Source organism: Mustela nigripes, chromosome 15, assembly GCF_022355385.1.
Source record: "Mustela nigripes isolate SB6536 chromosome 15, MUSNIG.SB6536, whole genome shotgun sequence".
NCBI classification, from domain to species: Eukaryota; Metazoa; Chordata; class Mammalia; order Carnivora; family Mustelidae; genus Mustela; species Mustela nigripes.
Genome location: NC_081571.1, coordinates 76,182,317 through 76,203,636, shown reverse-complemented (window position 1 = coordinate 76,203,636; position 21,320 = coordinate 76,182,317). Strand labels below are relative to the sequence as shown.

Genomic DNA, 21,320 nt, shown 5'->3' with positions numbered 1-21,320 from the left:
ACATAAGCTAAAACCGTAAGACACTTTGAGGCAACAGTATAAAAGAAGGTTAAAAAAAAAAAATCGATAAAAAGATTAAAGTTCTAACCTTGAGCACTCTTCCTGAAAGACCAACAATCTCACCATCTTTGGGTTCTACTACTGTCGCAGTATTCACATCACCACTTCCTGTTGTATCAATGATATCAATGATTTTTGGTTTTCCATCGGTTGTAACCTGAAAATTAAAATAATTAGAAATTACAGATTTAATTTTTTAATCCTTAAAAAAGTAATGCTAACCCCCATATATATGCAATGTGCATACACATACATAAAATATTCTATGAAATCTGCATCAATTAAAAAAGAAAACTGAATTATTTTAAGTCAAAGTGGGATAGATACTTAAAAAAATTTAATCATGGAAAGCATCACAGAATCCTTCAAGTGATTTTATATATTTAGTTAATAAATAATTACTAACCATTTACTAAAGCAGCTGTAGGGACACACATAGAAGCAACCAATACACAGAAGTCCCTGATCTCACAGATCCTATATTCTACTCAGTCAATAAACACGTCAAATACATAACATGCCAGATGGTGGTAATTACTATGGAGAAAAATCGGGCAGAAAAAGGAGGTAGTGTGGGGATTCCAACTTTCACTAGGTTGGTCGAGAAAGAGCTCACTGAAAGTAACATTTGAGTAAAGATCTGAAGAAGGTGAGCTTTGGGCCAGACAAGAACAAAACTTTAGGGAGAAAATATGTAATAACATGTAATTATAGGATGTTCACTAGCATTCAAACTTAGTCCAAAGGTCAAACTTAACATTCAAACTTATTTCTCTCAAGGCTTTGTCGTCTCAGAAATCGATACATTCCCAGTTGCTCAAACCAGAAAGTTAAAAGTCCTTCTTCTCTGATTCTTTATTCTAGTTTACTCTTTACATCAAATCTGTCAGGAAGTCATCTTCCTTCTATCTCTAAAACACAGCTCACGTCCCTCTTCTCCCCTGGATTTTCACCACCAGAATCCTGACTCGCCCCCCCCCCCCCCCCCCCCGTTGCCGTCGTAATGGTGACGCTCCTTGCAGGCTTCCCACGGGCCATGCCCGGCCCCCACCCCAGGCCAGTCAAACGGGCGGTACAACGCCCGCTCTCCACGTGGTACCCTGCAACGGATCCCAACACACTCCCTGCAAAGGCCTCCGAGAGACCTGGCCTGGCCGTCCGGTCCTGCGCCACTCTACCACCCTGGCCTCCTTCCAATTCCTGCCACGCGCGAAGCTCTTCCCTGCCTCCCGCTTTGCACGCACGGGCCCTTCAGCTGGTCCACGGACATCCGTACCTCATCTTCCAGTGCTCGACTGAAATGGTCACTCTTCAGAAAGGCCTCCCTGATGACCTCTTCTGGAGCTGCCACCCTAAACCGGAATCTTATTCTTTCTCACCATACCTTGTTTCCTTCACAGAATTTGTAATTCTCCAGCTAGCTGACTTCTGATGTATTTCCACTATTAGAAGACAATCTCTTTTAAGGGGAAGGGCTATGTCTATTTTACTCACCAAATTCCCCCAAACCTAGCACTGCTTAGTTGGTACTCAATACATATTCAGTGACTGAATGATCTGACACCAATTTATAATATTAAGAGTGATTTTCTATGGCATGGTTTCTTGGTCAGTCCTCAAATTTTCATTTGGGCCATGCTGACTGCTATAGGAAACAGCAGTACTGTATTTTCATACTGTTTTTGTTGGAAAAATCACTTCTGGGCTAGCCTCGCAAAGGAAGTATCTAGCATTCGAGATATATATACTGAATTATTAGCAGGAAATCAGGCATGGAGACACAAAGACTGAGAAAAGACGACGAAGAAGACCCTTACCCTTAAGGGGAAAAAAAGAAAAAAAGCAATGGAGAAACTGCCCAGAGTATCATAGAAGCACAGGGTCTTCCAAATCCTTTGCCTCCTGGAGAACTCACACTCCTAAGATCAAGCTTAGTGTCCCTTTCTGTGTCTTCCTAGGCATCGCTTCCTCCCACCCACACCCCTCAAATGCAGTGTCCTTAAAGCTCTGCAGTTTAAGGGTTACCCAAGACATGAACAGGGAAAGTCACCATGTGGAAGAAACAAAGGCAAACATGTTTTTCTTTATGAGGCAGAAGCAAAAGGGTCTTGATGGGTCCCAAATCTTATTCCAATAACACTGTCATAGAATCACCAGGGGTCACAGAGACCTTTCTGGGACAGCTGTTTTTTGTTTTCAATGTATAGTAATTTTTACGCTAATGTCTATACTAGTAACAAAATAAGTAATATATTCCGGAGGCTCAAAATCATCACCAAAACACTGTTGTGGAAGTCACACCAAACTATGATAAGATTATGATAAAACTTAAATCAGTTACTGATTTTGAAGGGATTGGTTAAATATCCTTAGAAATGAAATAATGAAGGAAAAATGTAAGAAAATCTACCAAAATAAAAAATGGAAACAAGAGGAAGCTAATATTCCCCCATAAAATTAAAACTAGCTAAATCATGTACTAAGAATTTAAGAAAACAACGGAGTTCAAAAAGTAGTCCAAGGTAGTATGTAATTTGAAAGCTAGGCCATAGCACCATGAACACAATCACTTATCTCTATCTCCTCATTCAATGAGCAAACAACTTCAGTGACTTGAGATGAAGAATCACAAGAGATCACTAACAAGCCAGACAGAGATCTCCCTCATTAGAAACCTCATTATCAGTGTATGAGCAAAGGAAGAAAGCCTAACGGGATTTAGTGACTTATTTACTATCCATTATCGCCACAAGCTTTACTTGTTAGCATCTCTCTTTCATTAAAAATCCTTATTTATGCAATTTTCTATCTCTATGTCTCTTTCTTCACCATTAGGTAAAGGCAATCACTCATTGGAGACAGTAAGACAGAAGAGGGAGTTTGGGGTTAGGAAGAAGAGGTTTTAAAAAAGCCAAACCAGCTGAGGAATTTGCAATGGAGCTTTGGGAGAAGGAAACTGAACTACTACCATCCAGAACGAAATCCCTCATCTTTTGTGGGGGGTAGCAGAGGGTGGGGGGTTGTATTACACGGCAAAGAGGGACTGAACCACTGCCAGAGCTGTGAGTAGAGCTAAGGTAGTAATCCAGTCCATGTACTGGGGTGGGGGACTGAGAAGTGCTTACAGGGCTATGCTGGCTGGACAAAACAGAAACTGCCCAAAGGTTTTCCCCAAATGTCAAGAATCTGAATTACTTTGTGTCTCCACTGAATTGATTATGGTCCAGGTGCTGGTGAAGTGGGTGAGAAACAGTCATTAAGCATTAGAGGATCAAAAGAAAGGGGGGAGGGGAACTGCAAATCACCCCCAACAAAACCAAGTGAATGTATAAGGATTTACCTGAAAATATTATTTTAAGCAAGGGAAGATATTTCTTAAGCAAATACTATTATTATGACTATTATTCTCAAGAACGGTCTACCATCAGAGCATGTCTAATGAATGAATCGGGCAGGATCTACTTTCAGAGAGCTTACAATCCAGCTGGAAAACAAATTAGCAAAGCCATAACTACAACACAGGACAATAAATAAAAAAGGTAAGGACAGTATCTATGAAAACATGTAGGACACAAAATGCAGCTTGGGGGAATTCAGGAAGACTAACCAAGTGAAAGGTAATAATAAAATAATTAAAATCAACTGCATAGCACCTAATATTAGCAACCAATTATATATATGTGATAACTGACTTATTGTGCTCAAGTATTTTACTAAATGTAAAAACAGAAAAATTTTTATAGAACCACTTGTAACCTTCCCCAAAACATTTTTTCTCCATGAGGAAATTACATATACTGTGCACACATATAGACTTTTTTTTCCATTCAGCAAAAATATTTAATGTTATAAGTACATTTCCTACAAAATGAATCTGGATATATGCTGTCAAAGAATTTTAACTCACGTATGAAAAGAGGTTATGTAAACAGAAATACTAAAATGGAATATTTTAGGTGATGTGTGGGGGAATCTGAACACATTGCTAGGAGAGCAAAAACGAAAAACACGCAAATAACTGTGGGCACGAACTGACCCTATTCATCTTGAAACCTCAGGGCCTCACACAGTGGTGGACACACACATGTAAATGTATGCTGGGGGTCTGAATGAAATCAGCACATATCCCAAAAGCTAAACCCAGGTGGGTCTTAAAGGATTAGGCAGGAGTTTGCGGGTGAGGGTGGAAGTCTTGCAGACAGATGAACTTAGATGTTTCGGGAAAGGGTGGACTGTTCAAGGTGGAAGCGAAGGGTTAACAGTGGGGTGGACAGAAGTGGAGAGGGGAAACGTAGAACCAAAGCACCATGGGGAGGTCAAGCTGGAGGGTGAAGCGCTACACAAAATTCAGATTTTGGAATGTTTAAGCAAAGGCAATGAAGACATCAAAATTTAAAAAGTCTTGCTTTGTATTAAACAAGGGTGTTACAGAAGGTGTTTCTTTTCTTTCTTTCTTTTTTTTTAGGAAAATAATTTGGTAATGTGAAGGATGGAGCAAAGAGAAAACTGGTGGCAGGGACCCAACTGCCTACTGCATATTCTTTCCGAGGGCAATGTAAGTGCCACCCTGACCCTGAAGCCAGCTCTCACCACTCCCTCCCCCTCCCCCAGTCTTGGTGACACCTGCAGAGGACATCCTTCAACTCAACCTTAGACACCTGGCAGGTGCCTGGATATTTGCTGAGGAAAGATGTAATCATTTATCTACTTATTACTCCCTTCAGGCTGTCCCCCCTTTACTTTTAACAAGCTCGGGCGTATGTCACAAAAGAGCGCTGGACCCAAAGCAGTCACTGAAGAATGACACCCCACTGCCTTCTCTCAAGTGTTTAACTGGGCCCCGGAATCCTCTCTGCAGACCCATCTGGCTTTCCAAAAGTCCGCTTTGGCCTCTTCTTTTTTCATTCTTTCCTTCCCTTTTTATTTCTATCCACCTTCTTATCTTAATAGTGTATACAGAGAGCAACAAAATACATTTGCTAAAGCAGGAAAAAAAAAACGTAAAAATTCCCTCACCTGTGCAATCCACCTTACTAAATTTCTTTTAACTGGCCATATTTATGTCAATATTTCCGTTACAGTTGTTAGAAGAGTTATATTTTCATTTCATTTCAATATTTTATTGCTTCAACATTTGTTATTGCATGTGAATACCTAATGTATATTTATCCTTTAGAAAGCTGATTTAAATTCCAGTATCAACTCTTTCTAAATAAAACTGCTTAAAAAAAAATAGTGTTTACTTAACACTTTCCTTAAGCACTTTTTTTTTTTTTTTTAAAAGAGTTTATCCATTCACTTGACAGAGAGCCCAAGTATGGGGAGCTGCACGCAGGAGAGGGAGAAGCTGGCTCCCCACTGAGCAAAGAGCCCCATGCAGGGCTCGATTCCAGGACCCTAGGACCATGACCCAAGCTGAAGGCAAGCGGAAGGCAGACGTGCAACCCACTGAGCCACCCAGGCGCTTCTCTTGAGCACTTTAAAAAATCACATGTAAATAATCTTCTCAATCAATTTTCATAGCAATACTGTGGATGAGACCTGCTACCACTTTACAGAGAATAATGGAACAATATGATAAGCAGATTGGGAAGTTCTACAAAAGCATTTTTGCGGAGACACTCCTCCTCCAAACTCTCCGGATCCTCTTATTATCCTGACAAAAGAACCGGTAAACACTTAGCCCAGCTATTCCCCTCCTACTTATCCCTATAAAAAGTAAACACACACTACAACAGAATGGAAACCATTACTACTCTGTAATAAAGGCTCAATGAGGTGATAGCTGTCACTGTCTGTAAGTCTTCGGTGTTATTCATACAACCGTACCACTAGAGCGACCGGCAAGGAACACACCACTTGCTCTTCTGATTCACCAAAGCTTCCTGGCCCTGCCAGCCTGAGGTGTGTGGCACTCCAGAGCGCCGCTGAAGAATTAACAGGAGGAAGCAAGATTCCTAGACGGATTCTATACCGTCGGTCAGAGTGGTTCCCTTCCCCCCCCACCCCCAGCATGACATCCTAACCTCCAAAAACGCTACCTCAATTATGAGAAAGCACCATAAAGGAAGGATCCAGAGGCCAGAGGGTACTGGGGGAGGAAGAGTCATTAAACTTAAGCGTTTAGTGTAGAAAGGAGGAGAAGACACACAGATGAAGGAGAGCAGCGTCCCATAGGATTAGCCAGGTTAGATTTTTTAAGAGAGGCATCTTCCACGACGGTGACATTTTACCTCACTAAGAGGCTAAGGCTAAATTTACAAAAAGTCAGACTCTGACGACTTAGAATACGTTTATCAAGAGACACATTTTTTTTTTCAAGGTACCTTTTGATACGGTACTTTATAAAGATTTCAAAAGGTGCCTAAGGCAAAATTAAGTCATTTTTTTTTTTAAACCGTCAAGTGTGCTGTCTTACACTTTGAGGCTAAAAAAAAAAAAAAAAAATACAGAAGCCTAATTTAATAATGCCTGAAGAGTTCGCCAAAACCAAACTAAATTAGGTTCTTATGTAAAACAAAGACTAAGCCATGCGTTTCAATGACCCTAAACAAGTACATCGCAGAAGATGGTTTAAAAATAGGACACACAAAACTACCCGAGGAAACAGTTCCGGAAGTTGACCGAGTTATCTTCCCGAAACCCGGCTTCCATGTGGAACACAAACAATTCTGCCCAAAGCCCGATCTCCCGGGCGACACCGGTGAAAAGGAGGCTCTGGTGGCTCATCTGCCCCTTCTCGGTTTCCTCCCCACCCCCATCCCCACCAATACTAAAAACGGTAAAAATCCCCGCTTGAAAATCGCAGGCAGGGACCGGCGCCCGAGACACGAGGGACCCGCGGAGGAAGGCGGCGCGCTGCAACGGGGCCCGAGGGCCCGGGCCTGGCAGCCCCCGGGCAGGAAGGGGATTCCTGGGCAGGAGGCGGACCCAGGCGCCCCGGCCCGCCGCGCCGGGCACGCCGCTTTTGTCTGGGCCGGGATGACGGCCCGACGCGAGCCCCCCGCCCGCCCCGCCGTCCGCCTCCTCCCGGTGCCGGCTCCCGCTCAGCCGCGGAGCGGGGTTCGGCCTGGCCTGCGGGGCTCCGAGGCTGCGTCCCCTCCGCGTCCCCGGCCGACCCGCCGCCCGCGCCCCCGCGCCCGGGCCCTCGGCGGCTGCCGCACCTGCATGCCCGGAGCCCCCGGGTCGACCCCTGTGTCCAGGACCGCGATGAGCACCCCCCGCCCGTCATACTCCGGGTAGCGACAGAGGAAGGAGGCGGCCCCGGTCTCTTTCTTGGGCAGGAGGCCGTGGAAGGGGAAGGGCTCCTCGGCCGCGGCGGTGGCCATGGACGCAGGCTGGAGGACGAGGAAGAGGCAAACTGCCAAGCTGCGCGCGGACGAGCGGCGCGAGGACACCCGGGCAGCCGCGGGCCTGGGCGGGGGCGAGGGGCGGGGCCGGACGCCGGCCAATCCCGGCCCGCCAGGGGGAGGCGACCAATCACGTTACCGCTACGTCAGCCAAAGGCGCCGCTCTGAGGCGCTGGGCCCGAGTGTTGCCCTGGCCGCAGTGAAGGGGGCGGAGTCAGAAGATCCTGGTGGAGATTTTGGTTCTGGAACCCGGGGGTGTTTAGGAGCGGAGGCGGCCGCGAGCGAGGGCGCCGTGTGTCCCGAGCGAGGCAGTCTCCGAGGGGCGGGGCAGGAGGTGAGCCGCCAGCCGGGAGTAGCTGGAGCTCGCGTGGGGCGAGCGATGGTTTCCGGACTTGAAGTCGTGGACGAAAGTTTCGGGTCGCCTGCTGCAGGAGCCCCCGCTGCCCCGAGGAAGGGAAGCGGGCGCTCGAACGCCGGAGTCCCTGGAGCCGTGGGACATCGGCGATTTGCCCAGACGTCGGTCTTCTGAAAGTTTCTTCGAGTCACTGCTGTAGGGTTTGCGTTTCCCTGTCTGTCTTCCTGTTTACCCCTTTGATCGCAGCCTGTAGGGTGGGGACCGACCCGAGCTTCGGGCGACAGGAAGTGGCTTCTGCGGCGTTCAGTTGGCCTCGTAGGCAGCTGGCGAAGTGGGAGGCTGAAGTGGGCCCCTCCTGTCCTCACTGATTACATACCTTTGACTTCTGAGATTTCTAAAAAACAGTTTTACCCCTTAAATGGAAGTTCCTCGTTGTTCCTTTAAGGTCCACTCCCTTCTCGAGCCACCGTGTGCCGTTTTTCAGGTAGACGGTGACTGTCAATTGCTCCGAGCCGCACGGGTGGGGTTCCGTAGCGCTCTGTACGTCTGTATTCTCGCCGGAGTAATCTTGAGCCTTTTCGCCTGTGCCAAACAAAGACTCTTTTGGCAATCTGGTGAGGCTTCGGGACCCTTTCCAGCCGTGTTTTTAAACAGCTAAAATGAAATACGTAGGAGTACAAAGGACATTACGTTGACATATAGTTGTCAGAAATATTAAAACCAATAGCAGTACTTTATGTGTGTATATAGTAATAACATATGTGTTTCCTTCCATGAAATCACAGTAAGCAAATAAGCTCCCGTAATGTCAAATTGGTGAAGAGCATAAACGGTATTTTGAGTTATCTGAAATAACTACTATGATGGGAAACTGACTTGTATTGGTGAGAAAGTAACAAACAGTAACTGCTAATACTACTCTGTTTTTTGCCTCCATCTATAACTGAAGAAGACAAATTTAAGAGGTTAGTAAAATAAAGATAATATATATATTTTTTCCTTTTTCCGACACAAGTTTTTGAGCCGCTTGGATTCTACCATGGACCTCAGGTTTAAAATGCCTGATGGAAAGGGAAGCCCTTGTTTTTGCCAGTCTCCAGTCCGCAGGATTTAGAAAATCCTCCATGCACTCCCAGAAACGACTGTAATGGCTGTGGGGTTGTTTTAATGATTACTTGACCATTCACTCGTTTCATAAATCTCGGAGAACCGTGTTCTCTTTAATGGAGAGGAAAAGGAGAAGAGTCAATGCTTTCTTTCCTATTCCCAGCTGTGTTTATGTTGCCTCTAGAGAAGAACTTCAAAATAATAGGAAAGAAAAGGGACAAACCCTAAGAAGATAACCAATGTAGAGCATATAGTGACAGAATGAAATAGCCCCATTTAAAATGAACCATAGTCTAGTCATGTCCTTTTACAAGTGAGCAAACAAAGCCGGACAAGTTAACTGACTGCAGTGAGTTACAAAAACAGTTCATGATGGGATGCCAGGGAGGCTTAGTCCCTCGAGCATCCCATTCTTGATCTTGGCTCAGGTTGTGATCTCAGAGTCCTGGGATTGAGCCCCACATGGGCCTCCATGCTTAGTGTGGAGTCTGCTTGAGATTTTCTCTCTCCCTCTGTCCCTCCCCCTGCTCACTCATACATACTCTCTCTGAGGTAAATTTAAAAGTCTAAAAAAAAAAAAAAAAAAGTTTGTGGAAAAGCTGGCTTTCTGTTCTCACAGTCCCCAGTATTTTCTACCCTGTCACATTGGGCTCTGCTGTAGCACCTATCAAATAGGCTCCTGTAATCATGGTCTTTAAGTTTTTTTTCTTATGGATCCCATAAAAAAGTTTTAGAAAGAGTATGTATCCTCTTGTACAGTTTTAAGATGTTGAAAATTTGTCATGAGTTTAAGAAATTATGAACAATATAATATCTGGCATGTGAAAATATTGGCATTCTTTTAATTTATGATCTATAACAAAAGCGTGTTTTAATATTTAACTTTAAAAATTTTCCTGGGATCAAAGTGTTAACATTTTTCTTTTGGATTAACTTACCTCTTCATTATTAGAAAGCTGATCAAAACACTGTGGGTAAATCTTAAACTTTAATTACAAATTACAACAGAAAGAAAAAACTTACTTAAAATGTGGCTTTTAAAAAGATGCACGAGGGGACGCCTGGGTGGCTCAGTTGGTTAAGCAGCTGCCTTCGGCTCAGGTCATGATCCCAGCGTCCTGGGATCGAGTCCCACATCGGGCTCCTTGCTCTGCAGGGAGCCTGCTTCTCCCTCTGACTCTGCCTTCCACTCTGTCTATGCTCGCTCTTGCTCGCTCTCTCTGACAAATAAATAAAATCTTTAAAAAAAAAAATGCACGAGATTCACATAGGGCTTTTATTAAAGATAGTTTTACTGACAATATTCCAAATTGTCCCTTTATTTGATGCCCCAGGAGCTATTTCACCTGCAGACCGTAAACAATAGCAAGATGCCCTTTTTGCCAAAAAGGGGGAGACCCAGATGTGACAGGTGCAAAGGAGAGTAGGTATATCCTTCCACCACACACATGTCTAAGAGGATTAGTTTAGAAAAGAGATCTGACATTGAATGTCTGGGTATTCATTATCTGTGACTTGGTACCACAGTTTTAACCACTATTTCTTATAACCCTTGAAATCACTTTTAACTCATAATGAAGTCCTTTATTCTTTGTCTTCAAACCGTAGCATTCACGCTCTGTGTTTACATTCTTCGTTCTTCGATTTAATGACATTCTCCGCTAAGAGGAATCTTTCAATGCTGAGTCAGTTTGCAAAACTTGACGAACAGCTTGACAGTTCTTTGGATATGGGAAGGAAACAAGCAGAGGCTACTTGGAGGGAACAATGAAGATACAGATAAATAAAACAAGAGCTTAGGAATGGGAGGAGGAGGTGGTGGTGGAAGGGAAGGGGAGATCCAACAGGATCACACAAAGGCGTCACCTACCCTATCTGGGGCAAAGCAATAGGCTGGACACATGAAACCTTCCCACACAGCATTGTTCAAAGCTCAAAGTGCTGCGCCAGGTGTCCTTGATGTCCACCTCCCATTCCATCACCTGCCCATTTGAGAATGCAGGCCAGTGCAGAGGGGCTGGGAGAGGCAATAGCTTCCCGTGAGTCACCTTCTTTGCAACTATTGTGGCACCACATCATTTAGAGAATATTTTTTAATTGGGTTTCCAAAACTACGTAGGAATTTTGAAGGCTGCTCCTCCCAGGGACCCAAACTTGGAGTGCCAGAAAAACATGTTAGACTTAGGGTTCCAATGAAAGGCTAAACCTAATAATGATCCTGTGTACTCTGACTTGAGCAAGAGAGGCAGAGAGTCCGCTAGTAAAAGCACTTAGAAGTTAAGGCAGTTTGTCCTTTAGGACTAGTTCTGCCACTAATTAGCTTCATGACCTTTAACAAAACCTCAGGGTACTCAACTACAAATCTGGAGGTTTTATCAGAGCTAGATGGGAAAAAGAATCTCTCACACAGGTAATCAAGGACTGCCGTTAGTATCGTGCCGCTGGCATGCGGTGGAGATTCAGTGCGTCAGGGCTCGTCCTCTCATTTGGTGTCCTACTCCCTAAAGTTCAGACTTAGATAAAGTAGACAAAGTGATATTTTTCAAAGAATTATTTAGTTTGCAAAAAATCAATTTAGCATATACTACAACCTTAAAGCCTGTTTCCTTGAGATAAAGAGATCAGTTTGTGAATTTGTGAAACATAATATGGACAGATAAGCTTTTACTATTTCTAGAACTTAATATTTTAAACAAAATATATCTCTGACCTTGTTGAACTATTCCTTTTCCTTTAAGAAGAGAATACAAATGGAGAGCGGTTTATAATAATCTCTATGTGTATGTGTATATGTGTGTGTGTGTGTGTGTGCACACGCATACACCCACATATCCTGGGGTGGTAGTGTTTTGAGGTGCCAAACTGATAATTCTTTGAAGTCTTCTGAAACTGACTAAAATCTTCTGGGGGAAGAAAAAGCTTTTCAGTAAATCATAAAGCATGTTTGCTCTTCCGGGCTAGCTTTGGGGAATATAAAAGGCATTGAGAAGGAAGAAGGAAGAAGAGACTTTAAAAAAAAATTTAAAGTCTTTCAACCCATGGAATGGGAGAAGATATTTGCAAATGACATATCAAATGAAGGGTTGGTATCGAAGATCTATAAAGAACTTCTCAAACTCAACACCCCGAAAACAAATAATCCACTCAATAAATGGGCGGAAGACGTGAACAGACACTTCCCCGAAGAAGACATACAAACGGCTCACAGACACATAAAAAAATGTTCAACATCACTAAACATCATGTTTAGCTGGGGGTACCCGTGAGAATTTGTATTTTTAGTGAAGGCCCAGGTGATTCTTCTCATCAGGATGTTTGGGAAACTACTCTTCAGTGCAGACTTGCCTACTCCGTCCTAAGCTCTATAGTGCAGAGAATTGAAACTGGAAAGTTTCTTTAAGATGTCTGTCCCACTGGGTAAGGTGCTGGCTATCAGTCCCACGCTGCTCTGCCTTGCTTTGTGATACAGGAGCTGGAGCCCAGAAGTATGTCTCCCTTGCCGATTGCCATAGATTTAAGCCCTGCCAGATTTCTAGTTTGTCGTCTCCAAGTTAAGTCCTCCCATATGCTTAAGAACCCACTAGGATTAGGAATCCCCCCTATCTTTGAAACTACATTCAAGGACCTCCATGATGCTAACCGAAGGTAGATTCTTACCTTCTTACTTGACCATTATCAGCAATATTCAATGCGGCTGACTACTGCTTTTCTCTGGACAGACTTTGGTTTTGTCCTTCTTGTTTTCTGGCTTCACTCTGTGTCTCCTTGGCTGACTTCTTCTTTGCTCCTGACCTCTGGCTTAGAGAGGCCTGACAACTCAGCCCATGGACTTCTCTTTTCTAACTACACTGAACTCCCTTGATGATGAAATCTTGGGGCATGGCTTTCAATATCCTCTTTTCACTGAAGAGTCCCAAGTTTGAGTTGCCAGCTTGGTTCTTTCTTCTAAATTCCATCTGCCTGTTTGATACCTAACATCTGATACCTGCTTGGTTATGGAATACAAACATCAAAACTTCACATGACCCCAAATTTCATTGCTGGCCTTACCAGACCGATTCTTCTCCCAGTGATCTTCTTCTCATTTCTGGAAGCATCACGCTTCTAGTTGCCCAGGTCAGAAATCTTGGGATCTTCCTTTTCTCCTCACTCTTCATCACACACCCAGTGCGGCGGCAGACCGTTGGCTCTCTCTTCCAAATGCACCCAGAATCTGAGCCCTCCCGTCACTTCCATTGCGAACTCCTTCATCCAAGCCAACAGGATGTTTTGTCCAGGTTGTACAATCGGCTCCTCTGTCATGATAAGCTAAATTATGCTGTTGTCATCCCTTCCTCATCTGTTCAGGACTCTATGACAAAATAAAAGAATACCACTGACTGGATGGCCAAGGACCGTCTCTGGTACCGGCAATGGCTGCAAAGCTGGGGTAGTGGCGTCACACTTAGTGGATGCTTAGAGCTCATCGAGAGGAGAACGTGTCACTATTGGCAGTGTGACTCTCCTCTAGCCTGGCAGTCTAACCATCCACAGAAAATGCTTTACTCCGAGTTAGATGCTGCACCTAAAGCAAGAGCACATTACCTGAGAGGTAATAGGTGCTCAGCCAATGGTAGTTATTACTAATGAGGAAGTTAGAACTGAAACCTACACCTGCTTTCTACCATCACTCCTTGTGAGCCACCCTATACATCTCATTTAGAGCTGCTGAGAGGGTCAGGCCTTTCAACAAATATTACAGCGCATCGATCATATGCAAATGTTCCATTAGACACAGCAAGGAACACAACAGTTCCTGTGCTCGAGAAACTTCAGTTTCATGTTTCCTGCCATACAATGTGAGGGATCTGGGGCTGTGAACCAATACACTGTTCAGCAAGACAGAGTACTTTTCCTTCCTTCTGTCTCAGCCATCAGAAGGTTCTCTGTGAGACGGCTCTAGGAACAAACCGAAGGTGCTTTAGATGAGCTCCAGAGAGTGGCTCCACTGTCTTACCAAATCCAAGAACCATATTGTACAGCACATCCCTGGAACATAGGCCTCTTGCACAGCTGTAACTTTGTATCTACTGAACAATAGCTCCTCACATCCTCCTACACCATCTCGTAACCACCTTTCTACTGCTTGCTTCTCTACCCTTTGACTCTTAGCTGCCTCTTATGAAAGGACACACGCGCTCATGCAGAATTTGTCTTCCTGTAGTTGACTTAGCTCCTTCGGCATAGTATCTTCCAGGTCCATCCTGGAAATGACAAAAGGCAAATGACAGAATTTCCTTCTTTTTAAAGGTTGAACTACATTCCATCGTATGTACATATTATATATTCTTTGCCCACTCATCTGTCAATGGACATTTTGGTCATTTCCATATCTCAGCTGATGTCAATAATGCTGCAGTGAACATAGGAGTGGAGACAGGTCTTTAAGAAACTGATCTTAGTTCTTTTGGATCTATACCGAGAAGTGGGATTCCTGGGTCAGATGGTGACTCTATTTTCAATTATTTTGGGGATCCTCTGTACTGTTTTCTGTAGTGGCTGCGGCATTTAACATCTCCATCAAAAGTGTACACGGGGGGCGCCTGGGTGGCTCGGTGGGCTGCCTGTGGGTTAAGCCGCTGCCTTCGGCTCAGGTCATGATCTCAGGGTCCTGGGATCGAGTCCCACATCGAGCTCTCTGCTCAGCAGGGAGCCTGCTTCCCTTCCTCTCTCTCTGCCTGCCTCTCTGCCTACTTGTGATCTCTCTCTCTCTCTCTGTCAAATAAATAAATGAATCTTAAAAAAAAAAAAAAAAGAGTGTACACGGGTCCCATCCTCATGCACCGCTGATGGGAATGCACACTGGTGCAGCCACTGTGGAAAACAGCATGGAGCTCCCTCAAAAAATTAAAAACAGAATTTCCATACACCCAGTAATTCTACTACAGGGTACTTTCCAATAATACAAAAACACTAATTTGAAAATAGACAAGCACACCTATAATTTGCAGCATTATTTACAATAGTCAAAATATGGAAGCAATCCAAGTGCCCATCAATAGATGATTGGATAAAGAAGAAGTGGTATGTATATACAATGGAATATAACTCAGCCATAAAAAGGAGGAAATAATGTCATTTGCAACAACATGGGTGCATCTTGAAGGTATAATGCTAAGTGAAATAAGTCAGTCAGAGAAAGACAAACACCATGTGATTTCACTCATATGTGGAATTTAAGAAACAAAACAAACAAAACCCCAGACTAAACAAGAGAGAACAAACTGTTGGTTTCCGGAGGGAGGGCGGTGCAGGAGGTGGGGGGTGTGGAATGGGTGAAATGGGTGCAGGCAATTAAGAGTGCACTTGCCATGATGAACGCTGGCTAACATAGACTTGTTGAATCACTATATTGTACACCTGAAACTAATATAACACTATACATTAATTATGCTGAATTTAGAAGAATAAAATAAAATTCTAAGAAATGAAAGAGTATACACTGGTTCCAACTTCTCACCATCTTGCCAACACTTATTTTTTTTTTAACATCCTAAGAGGGATGAGATAACTCATTGTGATTTTGACTATAATGAAAAAGATCCTAATTCCATTTCTCTGAAATAGAACCCAAAGACCAGAATTAGACTTCTTCCATTTCCAGAATCTCACATAAAAACTTTTCACTTAACATTATATTACTCACATTTTCAGAGTTTAAAAACTTCCTTATAAACAAGATTTGTACATAGTTCAATGAATACAGCAAAAAACTTTTAAGTATTTCCCAATTTTTGAATCCATAAATTGTGTCTAAGTAATTCTATAACAAACATCCTTACAAAACCAGAATCTTGATCGCTTCCCTGATTGCTTTTTTTTTTTTTTAAGTCCCAGAATTGTGGAGTTTCTCAAAGAGCATAAACATCTTCATTTCTTAGTCAAAATGCATGAAATGTTTTCAGATTTGAATTCTGAAAACCTGACCATGTGGGGAAAAGAGTGTTCATGAAGCAAGAAGGCATGAATATGTAGGTAAACAGATTCTAATTAGGTGACTTGAACCAAATAACCGTGGTGGCCAGTTTTTTTGAAAGAATTTCAAGCCAAATGAACCAAAGTCACTCTCCGATACTAGAAGACAGCTCAGCAGGTAGAATGGAGCCCTGGGTAGAAGAACGAGAGAATGTCCTCACAAAAGAGAGTCTTCAGCCGTGGTCCATCCTGAAGATGAACTGATTTTATAAAAGATGATTAGAACTATTCCTGGCACATGGGGAGAGATAGAGAAGGATTTGCTGCTTTGCTTAAGTGCTTGTCATATTTACAACTGAAAACTGGCTACAGTGGAAAGTAAACGGCAAATCTACGTATTGTAGGAAAGTACACTCTTTTTTTTAAAAGATTTTATTTATTTATTTGGCAGACAGAGATCACAGGTAGGCAGAGAGGCAGGCAGAGAGAGAGGGAAGCAGGCTCTCCGCTGAGCAGAGAGCCTGATGCGGGGCTTGATCCCAAGACCCTGAGATCATGACCTGAGCTGAAGGCAGAGGCTTTAACCCACTGCACTATATGTTCAGTTTCACAATTATAATTCCATCATAATTATCCTTATCAGTAGCAAAAATTTCTCAGCTTCTTATCTAAACTTTGGTTCAGGATCTGTTTGTGTGAGTGTGTGAGTAGCTGCTAGAAAAATACGGGGTATCAAAAGTTATCGGTTCAGGGTTTTTCTACTTGGGATTGGTTTTGCAATAGTGCCACCTTCTGGTTAGAGTTTGCTTTTACAAGCAGGCATCGTGCGCAGACTCCTTCCCGTCCTGTCTGGTGCGTTGTGATTTTGGGCCAGGGAATCCCTTGAACAAGCGGTGGTAAATCAGTCTCAGCAGATTACCTGCTCAAGGAGCTGTCCTGTTGGGTGTGATAGGATGGAAAAGCATTCAGAATACAGGAAACTAAGAAGCAATGCTAAGCATATAAGTAAACCCCTACTGTGTCTGAACTTGGAATACTTCCTGGCGTCTGATGGAATGATTCTCCTTTAGAAAGTTACAGTGGAAATTACTGCCAGTTCTCCTCTAGGGTTTTTATAGATTCCTGCCCCACGTTGAGGTCTTTCATCCATTTCGAGTTTATCTTTGTGTGTGGTGTAAAAGAATGGTCGAGTTTCATTCTTCTATACACAGCTGTCTAATTTCCCCAGCACCGTTTATTGAAGAGGCTGTCCTTTTCCCACTGGATGTTTTTTCCTACTTTGTTGGAGATATTTGACCATAGAATTGAGGATCCATATCTGGGCTCTCTACTCTGTTCCATTGGTCTGTGTGTCTGTTTTTGTGTCAGTACCATGCTGTCTTGGAGATCGCAGCTTTGTAGTAAAGTTTGAAATCAGGTCACGTGATGCCCCCAGCTTTGTTTTTCTTTTTCGACATTTCCTTACTGATTTGGGGTCTTTTCTGGACTGTGGATTCTGAGACACAAACTGATGGTTTCGGAGGGGAGGGGTGGATGGATGAGCTTGGTGGTGGGGATTAAGGAGGGCACGTATTGCGTGGAGCAGTGGGTGTGGTGCATAAACAATGACTCTTGGAACACTGAAAAAATAAAATAAAATTAAAAAAAATAGAAAGTTACAGTGAAACTGAATAAGTTGCTGAAAAGGCCAGATGAAATGATTGTGTCTAAAAGTCTCTCTCTCTCTGTTTCCAAACCTGCTGTGTGCATAGGTCAGGAACCACCTAAGAAGGGTCTTTGGGCCACTAGAGTGCCTACTTAGTTTTAATGTAAGCATTTGGATGTAACCATATGAGTCCATCTACAGCGATGGTTGTCAAACCTACCCCTCACCCTCTCCCCTGTAAAGTAGGAAGTTAAAATTTGAAACAACTGCTGTCCGTACACTTGGGTTTTCAAAAAAGCTCCTCCCATTTTTATTTTGGTAAAAATAATGTCTTACAGCAATTTGTATTCAACAGAACACAATATGTATTCAGATCCAATAGTAAAGATCATTTACAGCTCAATTCGGGTCCAAGACGTGTACAGTTCCCCACCTTTCTCACTCGTTCATTTTCTCACTCAGAGAAGCTTGTAGAAAGAATGGGAGTCTTTTTGTTATAGGAAAACCCTTGAATTCCCTCTAGGGTGCAAAGCCCAAGGACTTTGTCACTACGTTTGTTCTTGGATCCAATCTCAGGGTAAAGATAAGAAAATTCCCTCCTATCAAGCAGCTCCTGGTTAACATGAAATTGACAATTTGTTAGTAGCAACAATTTACTTGCGACAAATGTCACACATGATCAAGACAGTTCAGACAGAACCCCTCAGGCTGAGAATCTCCCATCTCAATGTCCCAAATTCAATGGCTACGCGCAGGTACACTCTTTATTCTTGTTTATTCAATCTTTCACCATGGATGGATCGGAAGCAAAATCTCCCCATGGCAAGGCCACAAACACCTTACTGAACTAACATCTGGGTGTGTGAAATCCTTTGTTGTAGTATGATACTTTTAAGCAAAGAACATACTAATTCTCAGTTATAGATAATAATTCAGAGGTCTTTCCTGAGAGAGAAAAATGACACCTAAAGGAGTAACTGGCTTGTTTTTTGTTGTTTGTTTGATTCTAAACTTGTTAAACAGACTTTTCACCAGAAACTGAAGCTGACTCAAAGGGCCTGTTCTCATTTGAGGCACACAAACCAAACTTTAGTCCTGAATTGATACATGAAAATTATGAAAATGATAATAGTTATTTCTCTTTGTTCCTTCTCTAAGTCTCTTAAATCTCTGTCTCCCCACGCCCCGCCCCCCCGAGCCCATACACTCTTGTGAAAATTGCTGCTGTAATCCAAATCTCTTGCTATCCCAGCTAAAAGTAGATTTGACAGACTAGATCTAGTGGCTTGTAAATATAGGTTTCCCTCAAAGAACCAAGACCTGAGTGCTGTTCCAAACAAGGATGAACCTATAGACATCTCCAGTTCACCTGCTATATTAGGATTTGGGAGACCATTAGTCAGAGGCTTACTTACCTCCTACACAAAAGTATTTCAAGGTCTGTAGGAGTGTTCTTAAGTCAGGTTTGATCAATCTTTATTATTTTCAATTTATGGTTTCCCAGATACTCAAGTTGGCAAAATCTTCTTTTTTTAATTTTAGAAAAGCAAGTTCCTTGATTAGTTTTTTTTTTTTTTTAAGATTTTATTTATTTATTTGACAGAGAGAAATTACAAGTAGTCGGAGAGGCAGGCAGAGAGAGAGAGAGAGGGTAGCAGGCTCCCTGCTGGGCAGAGAGCCCGATGCGGGACTCGATCCCAGGACCCTGAGATCATGACCTGAGCCGAAGGCAGCGGCTTAACCCACTGAGCCACCCAGGCGTCCCCCTTGATTAGTTAATAACACTATTCTATACTTGAGAGTTGCTGAGAGTAGATCTTCAGTGTTCTCACCACAAAAAGGAAATAGTAATTATGTGATGTGATGCAGGTGTTGGCTAATCTAGGGTGGTGATCATTTTGCAATATATAAGTGTATCAAATCAACACCTTGAAGTTACACAGTGTCATATGCCAATTAAAAAAAGAAAAGAAAAACAAGTTCTTTATCTGCCCTCGTTAGCCATTTTTAATGATTTCATGTGGCTATCAGAATTAATAACAGAGAGACTTAAAGAGATCTTCTTTGTCTCTGAGAACATGTACAGTATAGCATGATCAAATAAGAGACGGCTGAGGGGAGAGGGTTGGGGATGGGCAAAATGGGGAAGGGGAGTGGGAGGTATGGGCTTCCAGTTTTGGAAAAAATATGTAGCTAAAAGCTACAGCACAGGGAATTTAGTCAATGGTGCTGTAATAGGGTTGTATGGTGATGGATGGTAGCTACCCACCTTGGTGAGTATAATCATGTATAGACTTGTTGCATCACTATGTTGTACACCTGAAACCAAAGTACCATTGTGTGTTAACGATACTTCAGTTAAAAAAAGGAAAAAAAAAAAAACCTAAACCCAAGTGTTGATAAGTGTAGGCTTTTGAACCCAAGATGGCTGCCTTGAACCTTTTGAAAACCCATGAACCCTCCATGTTTAAACTGAGGGGAACTATAATTTAATTTGTTCAGCTAAATAAATCATTCATAGAGGAGGAGAGATTTGGTGCTTAAGACCTAATTGACCATAAAACAAAGAGCTAGATTTAATATAATCGTGTTTCTGCTTATAATAAAATCTCTCTATAAATGTTATCCTAAAAATGAATCATTAAACCTGTCGCTGGCTTCCATGTGACTCTGGCTTGTTGCTCCCCAAATGCTTCACACCGCCAAACTCCATTGCTTTTCTGTAACTGCACATCTGGTTTCCCCACCTTGCATTGTTATCCTCAAGCAGTACCTCTGTCAACATGTTCTTCAACATCTCCCGCCCACTAACGCTGCAAATGTCTATGATTCATGATTTCTCCAGCAGTGAACCATCCCACCTGTGGTTCTTCGCCTGGTCCTTCAGGGACTCCCAGGGCATCGTGGCTTCTGTTGGTTGGTTTCCTTCTCCACCTTTGGCTGTTGGATTCTGGTCTCTGACTCTGGCAGTAGCAATGCTATCGTGTCTACCCCCGCCCCCCGCCCCCCTCACCCCTGCCTCCATTCCACTGTCCTCCATCTTGTCTCCAGCAGGTCCCTTTCAGGACCCTTTCTCGGTTATCAGCCAGACAGCAGCAGAGGAACCTCAATTTTTATATCGATGCCTGACCCTAATATCGCTTTGTAGCCATCCCTGGTGTTAGCCTTAATTAATTAATTAATTTTTTAAAGATTGTATTTATTTATTTGACAGACAGAGATCACAAGTAGGCAGAGAGGCAGGCAGAGACAGAGGAGGAAGCAGGCTCCCCGCTGAGCAGAGAGCCCGATGCGGGGCTCGATCCCAGGACCCTGAGATCATGACTTTAACCCACTGAGCCACCCAGGCGCCCCTGGTGTTTGCCTTAATTTAATATCTACATTAACCTGCTTAAAATTTTTCCGAAGTTACTACTTGCATTTGCATCCATTCTGCCAATCAACAAGTATCCCACAGATCTGGCATTTAAAACCTCCTGCAAATGCAACTCAAATAAAGGGTTCAATTTAGGAAGAGCCTTCAACACACCATCTGGAGAGATCAGTAGTCAGCTCTAATGGAATAGACATCCGTGCAGTCCGTAGTAACAGCTCCCTACTAGCAAAGCTCTTCAACATCTTCAGACTGAGAAAAATACTGTATGTGTAGAATGATTCTTTTCCATGACTCTCAAGGAAAAAGGAACGGCTAATATTTCTGGAGAAATTAGCTCTAACCCTCAATGAATGAAGATGAGAGGAGATATTTTCTTCCAATGCAGCAATTCAGCTGGAAAAGTGTGATTTTGGGGGACTTTTCTTTCCTTTGAAAAATAACATACTCAGACGCTCATAAAGCAGGTCCATGGGT

At 43.1% G+C, this 21,320-nt stretch overlaps 1 protein-coding gene across 8 annotated transcripts in view; it reads right to left on the bottom strand.

Moving 5' to 3' along the window:
- TPP2 (tripeptidyl peptidase 2) overlaps nucleotides 1-7,482 on the bottom strand; it is a 69,763-nt gene extending 62,281 nt beyond the window's left edge. For 3 of the 8 annotated variants that reach the window (XM_059378161.1, XM_059378165.1, XM_059378167.1), the window contains exons 1-2: nucleotides 7,224-7,480; nucleotides 89-217 (exon numbers count right to left, since the gene is read on the bottom strand). In XM_059378161.1, coding sequence (XP_059234144.1) covers nucleotides 89-217; nucleotides 7,224-7,388 — 294 coding nt within the window. In that variant the 5' untranslated portion in view covers nucleotides 7,389-7,480. Of the gene's footprint in view, nucleotides 1-88; nucleotides 218-7,223 lie in introns of all 8 variants that reach the window. The other 5 variants (XM_059378164.1, XM_059378163.1, XM_059378166.1 and 2 more) reach the window with 3 other exon arrangements.
- Nucleotides 7,483-21,320: the final 13,838 nt, after the last annotated feature.